General features: G+C 30.4%; 1 protein-coding gene across 4 annotated transcripts in view; it reads left to right on the top strand.

Moving 5' to 3' along the window:
* Positions 1–15205, top strand: part of retn (retained) — an 87083-nt gene that overhangs the window by 19186 nt on the left and 52692 nt on the right. For 3 of the 4 annotated variants that reach the window (XM_008198068.3, XM_008198065.3, XM_064355547.1), the window contains exon 2: positions 14725–14889. In XM_008198068.3, the coding sequence (XP_008196290.1) occupies positions 14725–14889 (165 nt within the window). The remainder of the gene's footprint in view (positions 1–14724; positions 14890–15205) is intronic. The other variant, XM_008198067.3, reaches the window with a different exon arrangement.

Raw genomic sequence — 15205 nt, 5'->3', positions numbered from 1 at the left:
ATCCATCTGGTTCAATTAAACGGAGACAGACTCGTCGGAGGTTGCCAGCGGATGCTGGATTTAATAAGAATCATTCTGAGAAATTAATCCAACAAAGTCTAGTTTTAATTTTAGATGGTTCTTTTGATGTGTCTCCTGAACGCACTTGTTCCCTTTTTATGTCGAGCGTATTTCACATATTATGCAGAAGCGGGGGGAAGAGCTTTGACGAATTTATCGATGGGACTTTTTGAAATGTCATGAGCGGAGTAAGACCTCGTGGTGGAGTGGCAAGAAGGCAGCAAGTGGATCTCATTTGTCAGGTGCGATTAGAGTCACGAGTCGGAAGCGAGTCCGTGGGAAACCAGCGGGGCACAAAATCATCCACGGGGGGCACATTACTAACCATCTATTCTCGCCCCAACTAGCCTAAAAATTTATTGACTTGACGATTTTTTAAACACAATTTTATTTTATTGAAGTGTTCAATTTTTGGCGACAGACCATAAAATGCACACACTTTTAGGTTTACATACGAATAGCTTATTGCAGATACTATAGCTGTTTAAAGACTACTAAAGACAGTATTTGTTTTTCATTTAGATTGTTTTGAGTTTGTAGAAAATTCACCTGTTTTTCTGGATGTAGGAATTTTAGGTACACCTATAACTTTTTAAATAAAAAAACCTATTTTATCAGCAAACCTTGCAAAGTTGACAACTTTTATATGACTAATTAATGCCATAGTAAAACTTGTGTTTTTCGGCCAAAGAGTAAGTAAAGTTTTACTTACCAATTTACAAATATTTACCAATCTACTTGATACTAAAACTAATAAGAAACGTTGTTTACTTTTTACGAATATTTTTTTTAAGATACCAAAATGATTAGTGCAACAAAATGAATAAATAATCTCACACAATCTTTATCAATTCATCTGAATAAATACATTTGCGGAGGAAAAGTAATGTCTTATAAAAGTCTTATAGTAGTTTCCGAGAAGAACGCAAAAGAAAATTGCAATTTTCACTTTTTTTTTTAATTTTTAAAACCGATTACAGCGAAACTTTCATTTATCAAAAACTGGCAAAATTCATTAAAACCACTGTAAAAAGCTTTACAAAATGTTATTCAAGGTGATATTTCGAAAAAAAAATTTAAACGTGCATTATGGCAAAACTAAAAGAGCTAGGAGAAAACACTTTTTTCCTTCATAAAGAGCTCTTCAAAATTTATCAGGCAGAGTGGATTTTGTTTGATTTTGTAACACTTTCAAAACTGGCCATTTTGTAGGGACCATTTGTTGACACATTTTTCAATTTTTTTTCTCAATTACGGCAAAACTTCGAAAAAGTGAAACTATTTTGATGCTATCGTATGCAAAATGATCTAGGGAATCAATTGAACTATTATATACGTTCGATGAAATAAATGTTTAGCTTTACTATATAAAGTATCACTTTTACTACAAATAGCATAAAATACTACGTATTTGTTTACTATTTATTGTAAATACATAAATATCTACGCAGGTATTTAAGTGTTCCAGAAATAATTTCAGACAATATCTTAAAAAATAATTCATTAAAAAAGTGCTGACTAATAAAATCTATAAAATTACACAAACTTTTTGAGTTTTTGTATTTTTTAAATACATTTCTAAACAGAAAATCTAGTGCTGGAGAAAAAATGATTTCAGTGCGGTTATTAGAGGAAATTTACTAAATATGTACTACCATTTTGTTTTTGGGTCAGGTCAGGTCAGGTCAGGTCAATATTATCATAATTAAGCATTAAATAAAATTGCAATATTGGCGCTAAATACGGAACAGGTACCTAAATTGTATGGGCTATGTCTCTTATTTTTTCAATAAGATCATTTTTAAAAGAAGACAATTAATGTTGTAACAAAGGTTATAGCATAAACTTAAACATATATTCTACAAATCAAACAAATAGTGTTTTGCTCCAATTTTCATCAGTAAAATAACATAGTTTTACTTGTTTACTATCGTAGGGGCACTTCGCGCCGGACTGATGGAGATTTTAAGGCGAATTAATTAATAGTCGTTTGTCTAACTTTCTCCAACTATTTGTTTTTGAGAATTGTTATGAGCCCATATTAAAGCATTAGCCCACATTTACTTACTTGTCTCTAGTTTTTGAGAAATTGACATATAGTAAAAAATTCTTTCATAGACTCAGCTTGTATTTTAAGGTCGAAACTAACGCTATTTCAATATTTCTATGATTTAATGAACTGAAAACCGGTTTATAGAAATTTCGTAAATGAGAATATCTGATTGGTTCAATTTGGTCATGTAATGAGTTATCATGAACATTCAGTTGCAGATTAAATTAATGACGCATCTAATTTTTTGAAAATTCTTTTAAAATATGTAAAAAATCCCGTAGCTTAAAGGCATTATTTTTACCTGTTTCAAATGCTTAAGAACATTTTTAAGATTAAAATTAACTTTTCGGGCAAAATTTTGATCAAACAGTTACCGCTAAAGATCCAAAATGACATAACTTTTGTATTTTTCAATCATTGTAGACGTTTTTCAGATAAACAGTTACTTCTTTCGCATTTATTTGGTACATCAAGCCAGGAATTGCAAAGAAAAGTTAGTTGGTCTTTTTTTATTTATCTTCATGGGTAGTAAGAAACTTACTTACTTTAGAACATTTTGCCAAAATCATGTTTCAATTTTTACAATAAGACTAAAATGGATTTAGGAGGGAGTTAAATAGCATAAGATTGAATAAAAAAAACATTTGGGAATTTTCAAATCCCGTGTATAGAATTGTTCTAAAAGACTTTTGCAAAGGATTAAAAATAATAAAAATAAGAAATTAGATTTTTGCTAGCCGTTCATCAACTAATCGAATCTATAAAACAACACAAAACATGCACTTTTAAAATTTTGTGATTTCATTATTTTCATAATACTGTTTATTCTTCGACACTGTCAAAATTTGCGGTTTTTCTCCTGTGTAAGGAAGTTTTGACAACTGTTTGGCATTTCTCAGTACGAAACGTCAGATTATTTTTAACAAATTTAAAGCAATTTTAAGCCTTGCTGAGTCTATTTCGAAGAATAAAATGTTGTATTCAACTCGTTTTTGTGTAAATCGGTTCATTTATTTCGCCTCGTGGATGATAAACCACTCGTTTTCACTCGTGGTTTAAAAATCCACTCGTGAAATAAAGCGTCCGATTTACACTCAAACTCATTAAATAAATAACTATTAACACAGTCCAGTCTGATGCTGGAGAGAAAAAAAAAGAAAATTTTATTCAGCCAATTCTTGCAGTGATCATAGCGATGTTATTTTCGTCTGTCGGCATGATTTGTCAATGTGACAGTCAAGCTGTTCCATTATTCAAATTCTGAAGAGTGTTATTATTTGATCTAAAATAATGAAACCATTAATTATCATCAACGTCAAAAACGCTAAAATACAATCAATTAACGGATTTGATATCAAAAACATAGTTAGGTGAGGGTAAATATCAATAAAAAAGGTCATTGTTCACACTCTTCAAAGCTTTGAACTGTGACTGTCTGCGGTTATCGTGCCAATCGTGGTGTTCTCCGAATGCAATTATTTTTGTCCTTAGGCTTTTTCATTTTTTGAAATCCGCTTTTTTAGTTTGCGATGTAATTATTTATTTGGTATAAAAGCCGGTTATTTAAATCAATTTAACAACTACTATACGAATAATTCGTTCCGTTTGGTTAATTATAGAAAATTATGAAAAAAGAGAGTAATGTTTTATCTAAGGGCCGATTCTGTAATTAAAATTAAACCTCTCTTTTGATATAAAATTGTGCATTGGTGTCGGTTTTGTGGATGTTGCTGTGGAATAATTAACGATTTAATCTTTGCGAGGAGAGATTAAAATTTCTCGAGAAATCTTTTTATAGAACCTTTGATTCCGATTTTTGTAGTCTGGGAATTCATCGTGCAGACGCATTTTAAAGTCGAAATTATCAAATAACTTTCGACACCTGCTAGAACGTCAAATAGATAGAAGATCTAGTTTTTATGATCAAATAAAGTTTGAATGCAATTGTCCCTAAAGCCAACCCAAATTCTGGTAAATTTGAGGGTTGGTCATAAACCAAAGATTGTCATTGTCAAATCCAGATGTCTCAGCAATAAAATTCCAACAGTGCATCGAATTCGAACACTATGAGGAAAAACCTTGAAACTTGAGCAACTAGAAATGTGGAACCATACTGAATGGTTCTTTCATTTGGAATGTAAGTTAATTAAATTATCCACATCGACTCACTGTTCTAATACATGACTAGTTGTATGCTTAATTAAGGTAGAAATTTAAAATTTCTTAGAACAGACTTGATTATCACCAAGCGTAAAATTATTTTCATAAGTAGAAAGTCATTAAAGAACAATAAATATTATTGTTAGTTCCATAATGGACAGTCGAGTAAACATTTCCTAGAATTATTGCAATTATTCACTATACCCGTGATATTTAAATTTGGCGTGCAAACTGGACGACGTGTTTGGTTATCGAATTTTAATCTCGCAATAATTTTTTTCTTTCACAATTTAATGCACGCAACGACGTTGTTACAGCCGTTCCAACATGGATTCAACAATTTCGAACGAACTATTTCAGTTTGGCTTCAGAATAAAGTGACTTCAGAATCCCTCATTCGTTGCAATCACAATAATTTTTGGAGCTTCTTAAAAATATTTTTAGTCTTAATGTTACTTCATCATTTACAGCAATATTAAGAAATTCTAATAATAAACCATCTGTTAACATTAATTTAATAAAAAATATTTCCTTTGTTTAACCTTTATAATTAACACTCTAAAAGTAAGTTTAATCTTACCTATTTGTAGAAATTGATACATGATTTGGTAATTTCTGACGAAATTTTTTAAAGCAAGTAAGTTTTTTACTCAAAATCAAGATAAATAAATAATGCCAAAATGATTGAAAAATGCAAGTCACCATTGATCTTTAGTGACAATTATTTAAACAAAATTTTGCGAGAATCGCGTAAAAATAATGACTGAACTAAATATTTACGTGATTTTTCGGTTTAATTAACTTAATTCGCAATTGGACGGCTGATAACAGTGAAACTGATTACGTGACCAAATTGACCCAATCAAGTAGCTCATTCACGAAATTAACTTTTAACAGTGCATTAAATTTTAGTTGTGCTTTCTATAAACCGATCCTTATTAGTTTAATAAATCTAGTGAAACATTGAAAATATTTTTCTTTATGCATGTTTTTCTACCTTTCCTTGTTATTAAAATGAAGTAGTAATTAAAAATTTTAATACATGGAAATTTCGTGATTTCTATAGTGCTTTAATGATGTTTTGAGCAAAACATTTAATAAACATGTTGCTAGCACCAAAATTACCTTTATTTGAATTTTTAATTAGGTATTAATTCATTATTTTTGGGGATAGTAACTTTTTTACAGATTTTTTGCAGCAAACAACATTTAAGATCGTTTGTTCCAAAATGGCAAGAATACCTAATAATAATTTTTGGTAGTCATTCAATATTAACTAATAATTAATAATTTAATTATTTTTTAAAAGTAGGTGTAGATAAACAATTTCTTTATCGTCTTGTATAATAAATTAATAAATAACTAGTCATAATAACAAATTCTAGAAAAATTCGGAAAAAAAACATATGGATTAAGGAAATTTAAAAAAATGAATAGCTTTGAGTTCTGTGTGTGCTGATAAAGAGTTTTTGTTTCAAAATTTTGGAGCTAGGCAATTAGATGATTTTTCAGTATGCTTTAATGAAATCACAGGCTAAAAGCACGTCAATTTCAATCGAATCTAGGCATTTTTTGAGGCAAAATAAATTAATTTCAAACCTACACACAGATGAATACCACAAAAAAGGCAAAAATACAGCCGTTTTCAACCTACAATAGTCATTTTTTGTCCGTTCTAGTTCTGAGTTTAACACGTACAAAAAACGCTCGAAAAAAAAGTAAAAGCAATATAATTGTCGGCTTTCATAGATAATTTTTCGACATTTTTGAGTATATTGTTAGCTTAAATATTTAAAAAAATTTTTTTTGACTCATTATTTATCTATAAGGTTTTTTTAGAAAATTGTCTGTTTCTAAATTTAACGAACTGGATCAAAAATACATCATTTTCAAACTTATTTTTTACCGTGCTTCAAAAATGTTTGCAAAGTTATGGATTTTATTACACAAAGAAAACCAATTTTGGACATAGCAACAGTGTTCTTTTGCTCTGTGTTTATTATTCAATTGGCAGGTTAATATAAAATGGAATTAAACCGATGATCTAAGTTCAGACTTCAATTAAAAATATTTTTGGTAACTTACTTGTTGATGGCCCAAAACCTCAAAGTCTGCTTCACTTGAATTATAAAAATGATTTATTGAGGGATCAACAAACTGTTTTCTCTCACGTTGCGACCGAAAATTCGTCTCATTGTGGACTTAATTCTCGATTCGTCGGCCGAGGTAGCTTATAGAAATTTTTCTCCCGTAATCAAACATCGAAATATTCAAAAGGGTTCTTCGCAAATATTTATTCACGTGTGTCGGGCGAGAAAGTGTTGGCCTCTACATCTCCCATGAATATAGTCCAGAATTGAATAAACCCGCCGTAATTTTCTTTATGTCCTAAGTTAATATAGACTGGCGACAGGTTGTTCTATAATTAAACAAATCGAAGGCACGACTCGTCTATACACCTTTTAGTAACTAATTGAATAAACAGATAACATTACCTCCGTTGTTTCTCCTCCGTCCAGAATTCGGTACCTATCGGACGTTTTTTAATACGATCAGACAAAATTTAATAACTATAATTACAGGGTGCCAACCTGGCAGACGTTCAAATAAGAGCATGACTTGCACGCGATTCGCTATACAGTAGCAATGTGCAGCACGAATTCGAATAATCCTTTCGAAATAATGACTGCCTTCTTGCTATCAGAATTTCTGCTTTTATGAAAATAAGAGTCGGCGCCGCATATTTCGCTCTTGAGGACTTGATTTTCTTTATTCCACTGCCGCGTGCATAATCGTGCACTATATGGGTCGGAAGGTTGTTTTTGTGGATCGAGTGGGGTGGAATTTTTTGTTGATAATTCCGAGATCGGATAGAACATGTGGCATTCGCAACATCCAGCGGCCAACAAAATGTCGCACACGAAATTCGGCAATTGGACAATTAGGAGAACTTTAAAGTGTGATAATGCCGATAATCGCAGAGTAAACAATTTCGTCTAATTTGCTTAAAACGTTGTGCAAGATTGGAGAATGTTTCATAAAATTGCCCATTATCTTTTAGGCAAAATTATACACTTATTATGTAAGAATAAAACGGCTCTAAATTGGTATCAATGCAAATGTTTATTATCACCAGTGTGGAAATAATCATAATTTCAAATTGAAGAATATTTTTGAGTGAATACAAGGTCTTAGTACTAAGTTTCACTGCACTTAAATGTTACACAAAATGAGTTGAAGCGATTTTCAAGAGTTGTAAATAATAGTTTGTTATACTTTAATGTAAGACAAGTTTACAACATAGAAACAAAGTGAATATTTTTCAACAAATTGGAAAATAATTCATTTCTGCATACCACCTCCACAAGAAAAACGTTTCAGATGGTGAGGAAGTTTTTAGATATTAAAAACAAAAACACACAATTTTTTGTAAAAAAGTGTATGGGTAGCTAAAGTAATTAATTAATGCACATTTTGTTTTTTTGTCATTGTCTTGATTATTTGAGGGAAAAAATTGTTGGTATATTGTTTGTGTCAATTTTTAGCAATAAAACTTGGCTTATTGCTTTTATGAAATAAAGGTAAAAGGTGTTATATTTTGTTAGTTGCTATGGATAAGTTAGGTTAAGTCAGGTGAGGTCACAAATTAAGAAGAAAATATTCATATGTATTTTCTTAAGTAAGAGTACAAGAATAATTTCCAGAATGTGAACTGTGCTATGCTATGTCTATTCAAGTAAAAATATGGTGTAAATCAATTATTATTATGACATTTCTCGTTCCTGATCGTTTTTATTACGTACAAATCTATATAATTCAGTTATTGTTTATTAAAAACTAATTATGTATACAGGTTGAGTGCTTTTTGGTAGCAAAGTAATATACTAATCGGGTAATTAATTAATTTTAATTATAAGGGGTTGTAGAAATATTCTGAAAAAATTCGCATGCATAAAGAAAACTGCAGGCAGAACCAAAAGTAACGCACAAAATTCATACCTTTGTTATTTATTATTTGTAATTTTTCAAAAAAATCCTACATGCTACAATTTGACATTTATATTAACACGTTTTTGAGTTGTGACGTAATTTTGCTTACTTCCTAATATTTCTGATTAAATTGAAAAATTTAATAAAAACTAAAAAAATAAATTTTGTAAACTAAAAAAATACTGCCAATTAGACATAATTGTATTTTTTGTATAATTAGCATGGAAACTTTTAATATGTTACCCAGACACAAAATATTAACAAAAAAATTATTTCTTTTAAAATAAAGCAAAAGCTAAAAGATAAAGCTCTTTATGGAATACTTTCAATAACTTATAGTTTAATAATAAACATAGAAAAATTAAAATCAACGTATTAATGAAATTTTTTTATTTATTTTTGAATTTTGAAGTAATCTATTTAACTAAAAATAAAATAAAATAGAAATAAAATTAGTATCTACAGATCAACTATTTTTTAATAATTGGCCTTGTGGAATTAGTTATGTATCGGCCGATGAAAACTTGGCGTATTGAAGGCTTTTTGTTGATTAAGTGCTTAGGTTTGAAATTCATTTATTTTAATGTACTTTCAACTTTTCGGTTAGTGAATGAATAAATTTATTATTTAATGATTTTATTACTTTTTGATTTTTTTAAACGCCATGGTGAAGTATTTTCAGTTCTTAATAGACTTTCATGAATTACTCAAATTAAATATTTTATTACATTACGTTTTTTGTTACTTGAAATATTGCCATGCCGTTTTATTGTCCGATAGATTGACCTAAAGTCCACAAACTAAAAATATTTTTTAATACACAGGCTGTTGTATACAGGATGGCAAACCAAAGTTATATTTTTTTAAATGGAACATCCTATATATTTTTGTACTATTAGATTTTACACAAAAAATTATGTATTTTTATATTAACTATTATGGGTCTATCTCTTTTAGTTTCGGAATTATTCAACTTTTTGTTGTAAAAAAGACCAATTTTTGAAAAATCTCTGCGAAGTCACCTATGAATATTTTCCGATAAATTTGCAACGGAAAAACTGCAAAATGATATCGATACGTGTAAAAAAATACATGGTGTTTCATTTAAAAAAATTGGTTATTCAACTTTTTGCGTCTTGGCACACCTGTGCATTATTTGTGTGTTTCATTTGCTAAAGCTGCAAGGTATTTTAAGTTTTTCTGTGGCAAATTTGTCGGAAAATATTCATTGGCGACTTCGTAGTGATTTTTCAAAAAATATTCTTTTTTATAACGAAAAGTTGATTAATTCCAAAATAAAAAGAGATAGACCTATTATACTTATACAAAATTACATTATTGTTTTGTGTAGAATCTAATTATGCAAAAATGTATAGAGTGTTCCATTTAAAATATCTAACTTTGGTTCACTAGCCTGTGTATAACTAAAATATTTTTAGTTTGTGTACTTCAAGTCGCATAATGAAAACGGCATGGTAATATTTTAAATAGTAAAAAAGTTATAGACCAATTACACACCCCTGGGTCACCCTGTATGTACCTAAAAATGAAGCTTTAATCAAACACCTGATATTAATAATGAACAGTTTAAGGATTATAGGTCAAGCATCAAAAACTTACAACCGGATTTGTTGTAGTTTTTTGTTTATTAAATTATACCTCCAGTTGTCTTTTTATCTCCCTTTAAATATTAATTTATTTGAACCATTTCCTTTTAAAATTTACATTTTGCGTAATGAATTTAATGAACGAGTCGGTTTTGGAATTTAAACAATTTTTTAATATCTATTTGTAATTTTAGTTCTACTTCCCAAGTTTATTTTTGCATAAATCTTATTTTTAACGCTCCTTGCCTTTTATTACTTCACACGTCCTATTCACCTCTCTTCGCTTACATTATTACCTCTAGGTGGGTAAACAAAAGCGCTGTGAAACGTGTTTCACGCCCCAGCCGACATTTTCAGAACCCCTGGTATTGTTTTGTCACAGAAAGTGCAAGATGTAAATTCAGTCCCTGGGTTAGGTTAAACCAACATGTGGTCCATTTTGTTAGCGGGGACAGATTTCATCTGGCGAAGAAAAAATAAATAAGATTCCTTTTATATTAGCATAAATGAATCTTGACATTTCCGGACTAGATTTCCTATAATCGGCGTAAACAAGGGCGAAATAAATTTTTAGATTTTTAGTCACGTGGTTAGGGTAGGTCGGAAGTGACGTCACGTACACACACACGATCGAAGCCAGACAAGGCATTCTCATGATAGTAAAATTAGCATTTTTAAATTAGTGCTTGGAATCGTTTTAAGAACGGCATCTAGCGATGAAGAAACCATTTCATGCACTTATCGGCTTTTACGAGCCGGCAAAAGGCGTGATATGAATTAGAACGAGAGTTATAATTTCTCATGGAAGCCATTTATGCTGATTTTTAACTCGATTGCATCGACTTCCTCTTTTTACACCATTCGAGGTTTATTATTGGTTTACTATCTACTTATCTTAGTCGCTATGAAAATGATTTATTTGACAATGGTGCTGAAATCTGCAAATGAATGTTTAATACCATCTAAGCGAATCCTTCCCGGAAACCTACCTGTTTAATCTCTAGGGCTTTAATGAATTGATTTCGAGTCAAACATCCTTGAACAAATAATTCTTCATCCTTTCTAATAATTATTGTCAATAGCCATTAGAAAAAATAACATCCGTTTGTTTGATACTTATTATTTTTGCATGTTTGGCAGGAACAAACAGATTAATTGCAACGATTCACCTAAGTCAATACTTTCTTTGTTTCAAACGTTACTTAAAATCGATTGAGATTAAGAATGAACGTATCGAAGGGTTAGATTTCTAATATTAAACCGACCTTAAAAGACTTCTTATCGTATTACTCCTCACGTAAATTAATCCTAATTTAATTAAATCAATACGTAAGAAACGCAAGTCCACTGGAAAATAAATCACTACATTATTTGATATTGGAGTGGCTTCTATGCATATTTATGTATTCAGTTATAAAAAATAATGCAATTTTATCAAATTGGATTACAAGCAATGACAAAGTATAAGATTTCTTCATATCGATCAATCGAACCCAGCCAAGTGCATCACAAAATCAGAAGAATCTTTAGCATTTTTATGATTTGTGCTGCTTGTGGGGTCAATCCTAACAGTACATGACTTTTTTTCTTGATTAAAGTAAGCTCCACTCCTTTTTTAAGTCGATTTGTATTAATTTCGTTCAACAGTTTTATGAACTTGACAAAAATTAATTGGCAAGTTGGTGGAAACCCAAATATTGACAATGAGTAAAGCTTCGTGTTCTAACAACAAAACACAATTTTAAAATGTCGTTGACACTACATGCTTGGCAAATGTGTAATGTTATCACACTTTTGTAGTTTGTTGCAAATACGTATGTTTCATAGAAAAACTACTTAATAATAAATCTTAGCAGTTTTTGAGTCAAATAGGTTTTTTTCAGCAAATTTTGATTTTGACTTGCTTATCATCTGACATTTTTATAGTGGATTGCACTTTTCTGCAAAAAAACATTCGATCATTGGCATCTATGTTTCGCACAAAACTACTAAATACGATGTGACATTTTAAAGAGCTTGTTGACTAATAATAACAATTAACAAATGGTTGTAACCTGGAAGCGCAAAATACTGGAATAAAGTTAAATAACTGAAAAATAGTTAATAAAAAATTGTTGGAAATTGTAATTAGAGACCGGATTTTGGAAGATTAAAAAAATTATTCAGGTATTAAAACCAGGTATTAAAATCTGGTAATGTAAGATATATTTTTTATTAATTTCTATAAATATAATTTTATTAATTCATCTCCTCAACCTAGGAAATAAATGATATGGAAGGAAATACATAGTACTAAAATCAGGCTCCTCTGCTCCTCTACCAATATTTTCTCATTCAATTAACATTTTCATTTTCAGTATAATTTTGTAGCCAGATTTTTTTGTACAGTTTGTCTTAGTTTGTCACTAACTAATTTTTCCATAGCTCGTGGAGTAAGTAATTTTTATAAAAATTAACACTTATTAACACGACTTCATTTGTTTCAACAAGTGACAGGCTTACTTTTTAATATTAGTTTGTTATTTACTAAAATATTCAATTGAGAAAATAAGTAATTTTTAAAAGTTGCTTGAATAATGCTGTGCTTTTGCATCATCAGAATTAAAAAACAGTGCAACCTTGAAAAATAATATTTTTTTATAGATACAACTAGAGTGTCCAATTGAAAAGTAGAAAAACTAAAGATTTAATAGAACTGACATTCTAAGTAAGTAACTAAGTAGAAACTTTAGTTTCTGGAAATATATTTAAGGGAGAGATAAATTTAAACCTCAGTTATCAGATACACACTGCACTACCTTACCAACTTATAACTGAGAGATAAAATTTAACAGAAGTTTAATCGTACTAGAAATCGGACCTAAAAAGCTGAAACACAAAAAACTAAAAATAGTGAGATTGAAATTACGAAGAACTAAGTGACTGAAAAACTAAGAAACTTAAAAAACTATTATAGAACTGGAAAAGAGAAACACATACTTTGCAAAGAAAATCTCAACATTTGAATTGCAAGTAAATTTTAATACGCTTTTAACTTAACGTTTGTCAATGCAAAATATCTAAATGGCAACTTAATACGAATTATGTAGTTTACCGACCCTAAAAAACTAAAAAACGTAACTAAAACAAAGTTTAAAAACCCGATACACCAAACGTTTCTTTGAAACACGACGCGTTACAACCATAAAGTGGTCATCCTCAGGTGAGAATGTAAACTGAATTTTATATAACGAATATTATATTGTGTTTCAAATAAATGTTTGGTGTAAAGAAGTTGAAAAACGTAGAAAATTAAAAGGTGAAATACAAAAAAACAGATTAAAAATGTGTAGAAGAGTGACAAATTAAAGACTATATGCACTGAAAAGTATTAAGAACGTTAAGAAATTGGAAAATACAGAAACCCCGAAAAACTGATTTAGGTCAAGAATCTGAAATGTTCAGAAATTAAGAAACTAAACATCTGAAATAGGTACCTACTGACAATCCAAAAAACCGATGTGTGATTGTAACACAGTATTTCAGTTAATGGTTAAACCAAAAATTTTTTGGTTACCAATTTATTTCTTGTTTTTACGTATTTCAATGCTTGCCTATAATTTAACCAAGTTTAAAATCTTTACCCAAGGTAATGTGTCGGATTACCAACTTTTTTCAGGAGTTGTCAAACTCACGCAGTGTCCTTATTTCTATAACCTAATTTTTTTGCGAAATATCACCCAATTTTACCAGTTTCTGCGACCCGTTCTTTGGCCGTGTTTTAATATTCTATATGAAACATGAGTGCTGTGGATATTTATTCCATTTTTAGGACTAATTAAAAAATTTCCAATAAATCAAAAATAGATTCCTACATTTCAACGACAACAACGCATGCGCATTTAAAATTCTTGCGCGCGGTGTTGCCAAAAAACTGGAAATTTAACCCAGTTTCTACTAAAGCACTGAAACACGCATTCACAGTTAGTTAAAATCTTGGGTAAGTTTTACCATCGGTTAGTTACCAAAGATTACCCAAGCAGTGAAATACCGGGAGCAGAAACTATAGATTGAAAGGCTGAAAGCCTGAGAAACAATCAAATCTTTAGACGTAAAATAAAAAAATTAGTAATCTAATGTATTTTTAACTAAATTGATGTTAACAAAAAAATTGAAAATTATCCTATTTAAAATTAAAATGGTGTCTAATATTTGCATTTTTAACAAAACAGATTTTTTTCGGGTTGCAAGAAAAACCCTAGACATTTGCGGGTTACGGAAGTTTTCTAAAATTTAATCTCTAATTATAATGCATTAAACTGTACTTGTAGGCATGTGGAACAAATAAGCAAAAGGATTTAATGATTATTCAAAAATGCTTAATATACTAAGAGTATTTTTTTAAGAATCAAATGCCCATTCGACGAAAATAACACTTGAAGATTTGAATCGCATCTTGAAAAAAAGTTTGCACCTTCATTTGATTTCATTTCCTTCAAAATAACCGAGCCACAAAGTCCGCATTATTATCAATGGCGTCACCAGGCCTGCTTTGATTTGAATGTCAGGCAGCCCCAAACAACTGTACTCTGTCATAATCGGCACAACCCTAATTCTTGGAATAGAAATCGGCATTGAGGCTCCAAGAGTGATTGCTCTCTGTCTCAAAACGGATGTGTGACAAAGATGAGTGATTCAGCGTATCGCTTCCTAGGGTGTCCCAATATGCAGGCGCCAATGGTCGATATCCTCGACTTCTTCCTTTGATTTCAATACTGGTGCTAGACATCACTTGACTTAATTTATAGCTTTTTTCTATTGACTCGAATGAATGCAATTTTTACATCAGGTTAATGATTTTTTTCTCTCTTACAGTCCCACAATGACGAAGAAATAAGTGACGGTGACGGAGAGTCGGGCCGCGAACATGACGATGTTGATAGCTGTGATGAGATAAGGAGGCACGGGGGCGGAATTCTGGCAGATCACGGAGATGTTCTTGCAAAGTTGAAAATGCAAGTTAGGGACATCAAGGTAGGGGTAAGGAGGCATTGAAACAGTTCAAAATTTTATCTTGGGCAACGCGTCGCAGTCGAGTGTCGTAATAATAAAGAATAGAAATTTATTTAAAAAAAATTATTTGCAAACTTTATAGGTAAATTAATGAGACATTTACCACAAACAAGACAACTCTTCAAAATTAAAATTAGCAATTAAAGATGTGCACGAAACGAAACTAAAAATGTTAATACATATAGTAAATAAAATGTAAAAGCTACTTAATCTATTATTTTGAGTATAACAAAGCACTCTTTAACATCTGCTATAGAAAAACGTGGTTATTTTCGCTCGAGAG

This window comes from Tribolium castaneum, chromosome 3, assembly GCF_031307605.1.
Source record: "Tribolium castaneum strain GA2 chromosome 3, icTriCast1.1, whole genome shotgun sequence".
In the NCBI taxonomy this organism is placed as follows: Eukaryota; Metazoa; Arthropoda; class Insecta; order Coleoptera; family Tenebrionidae; genus Tribolium; species Tribolium castaneum.
The sequence above is the reverse complement of the archived record's forward strand: the minus strand, read 5'-3'. Positions and strand labels throughout refer to the sequence as shown.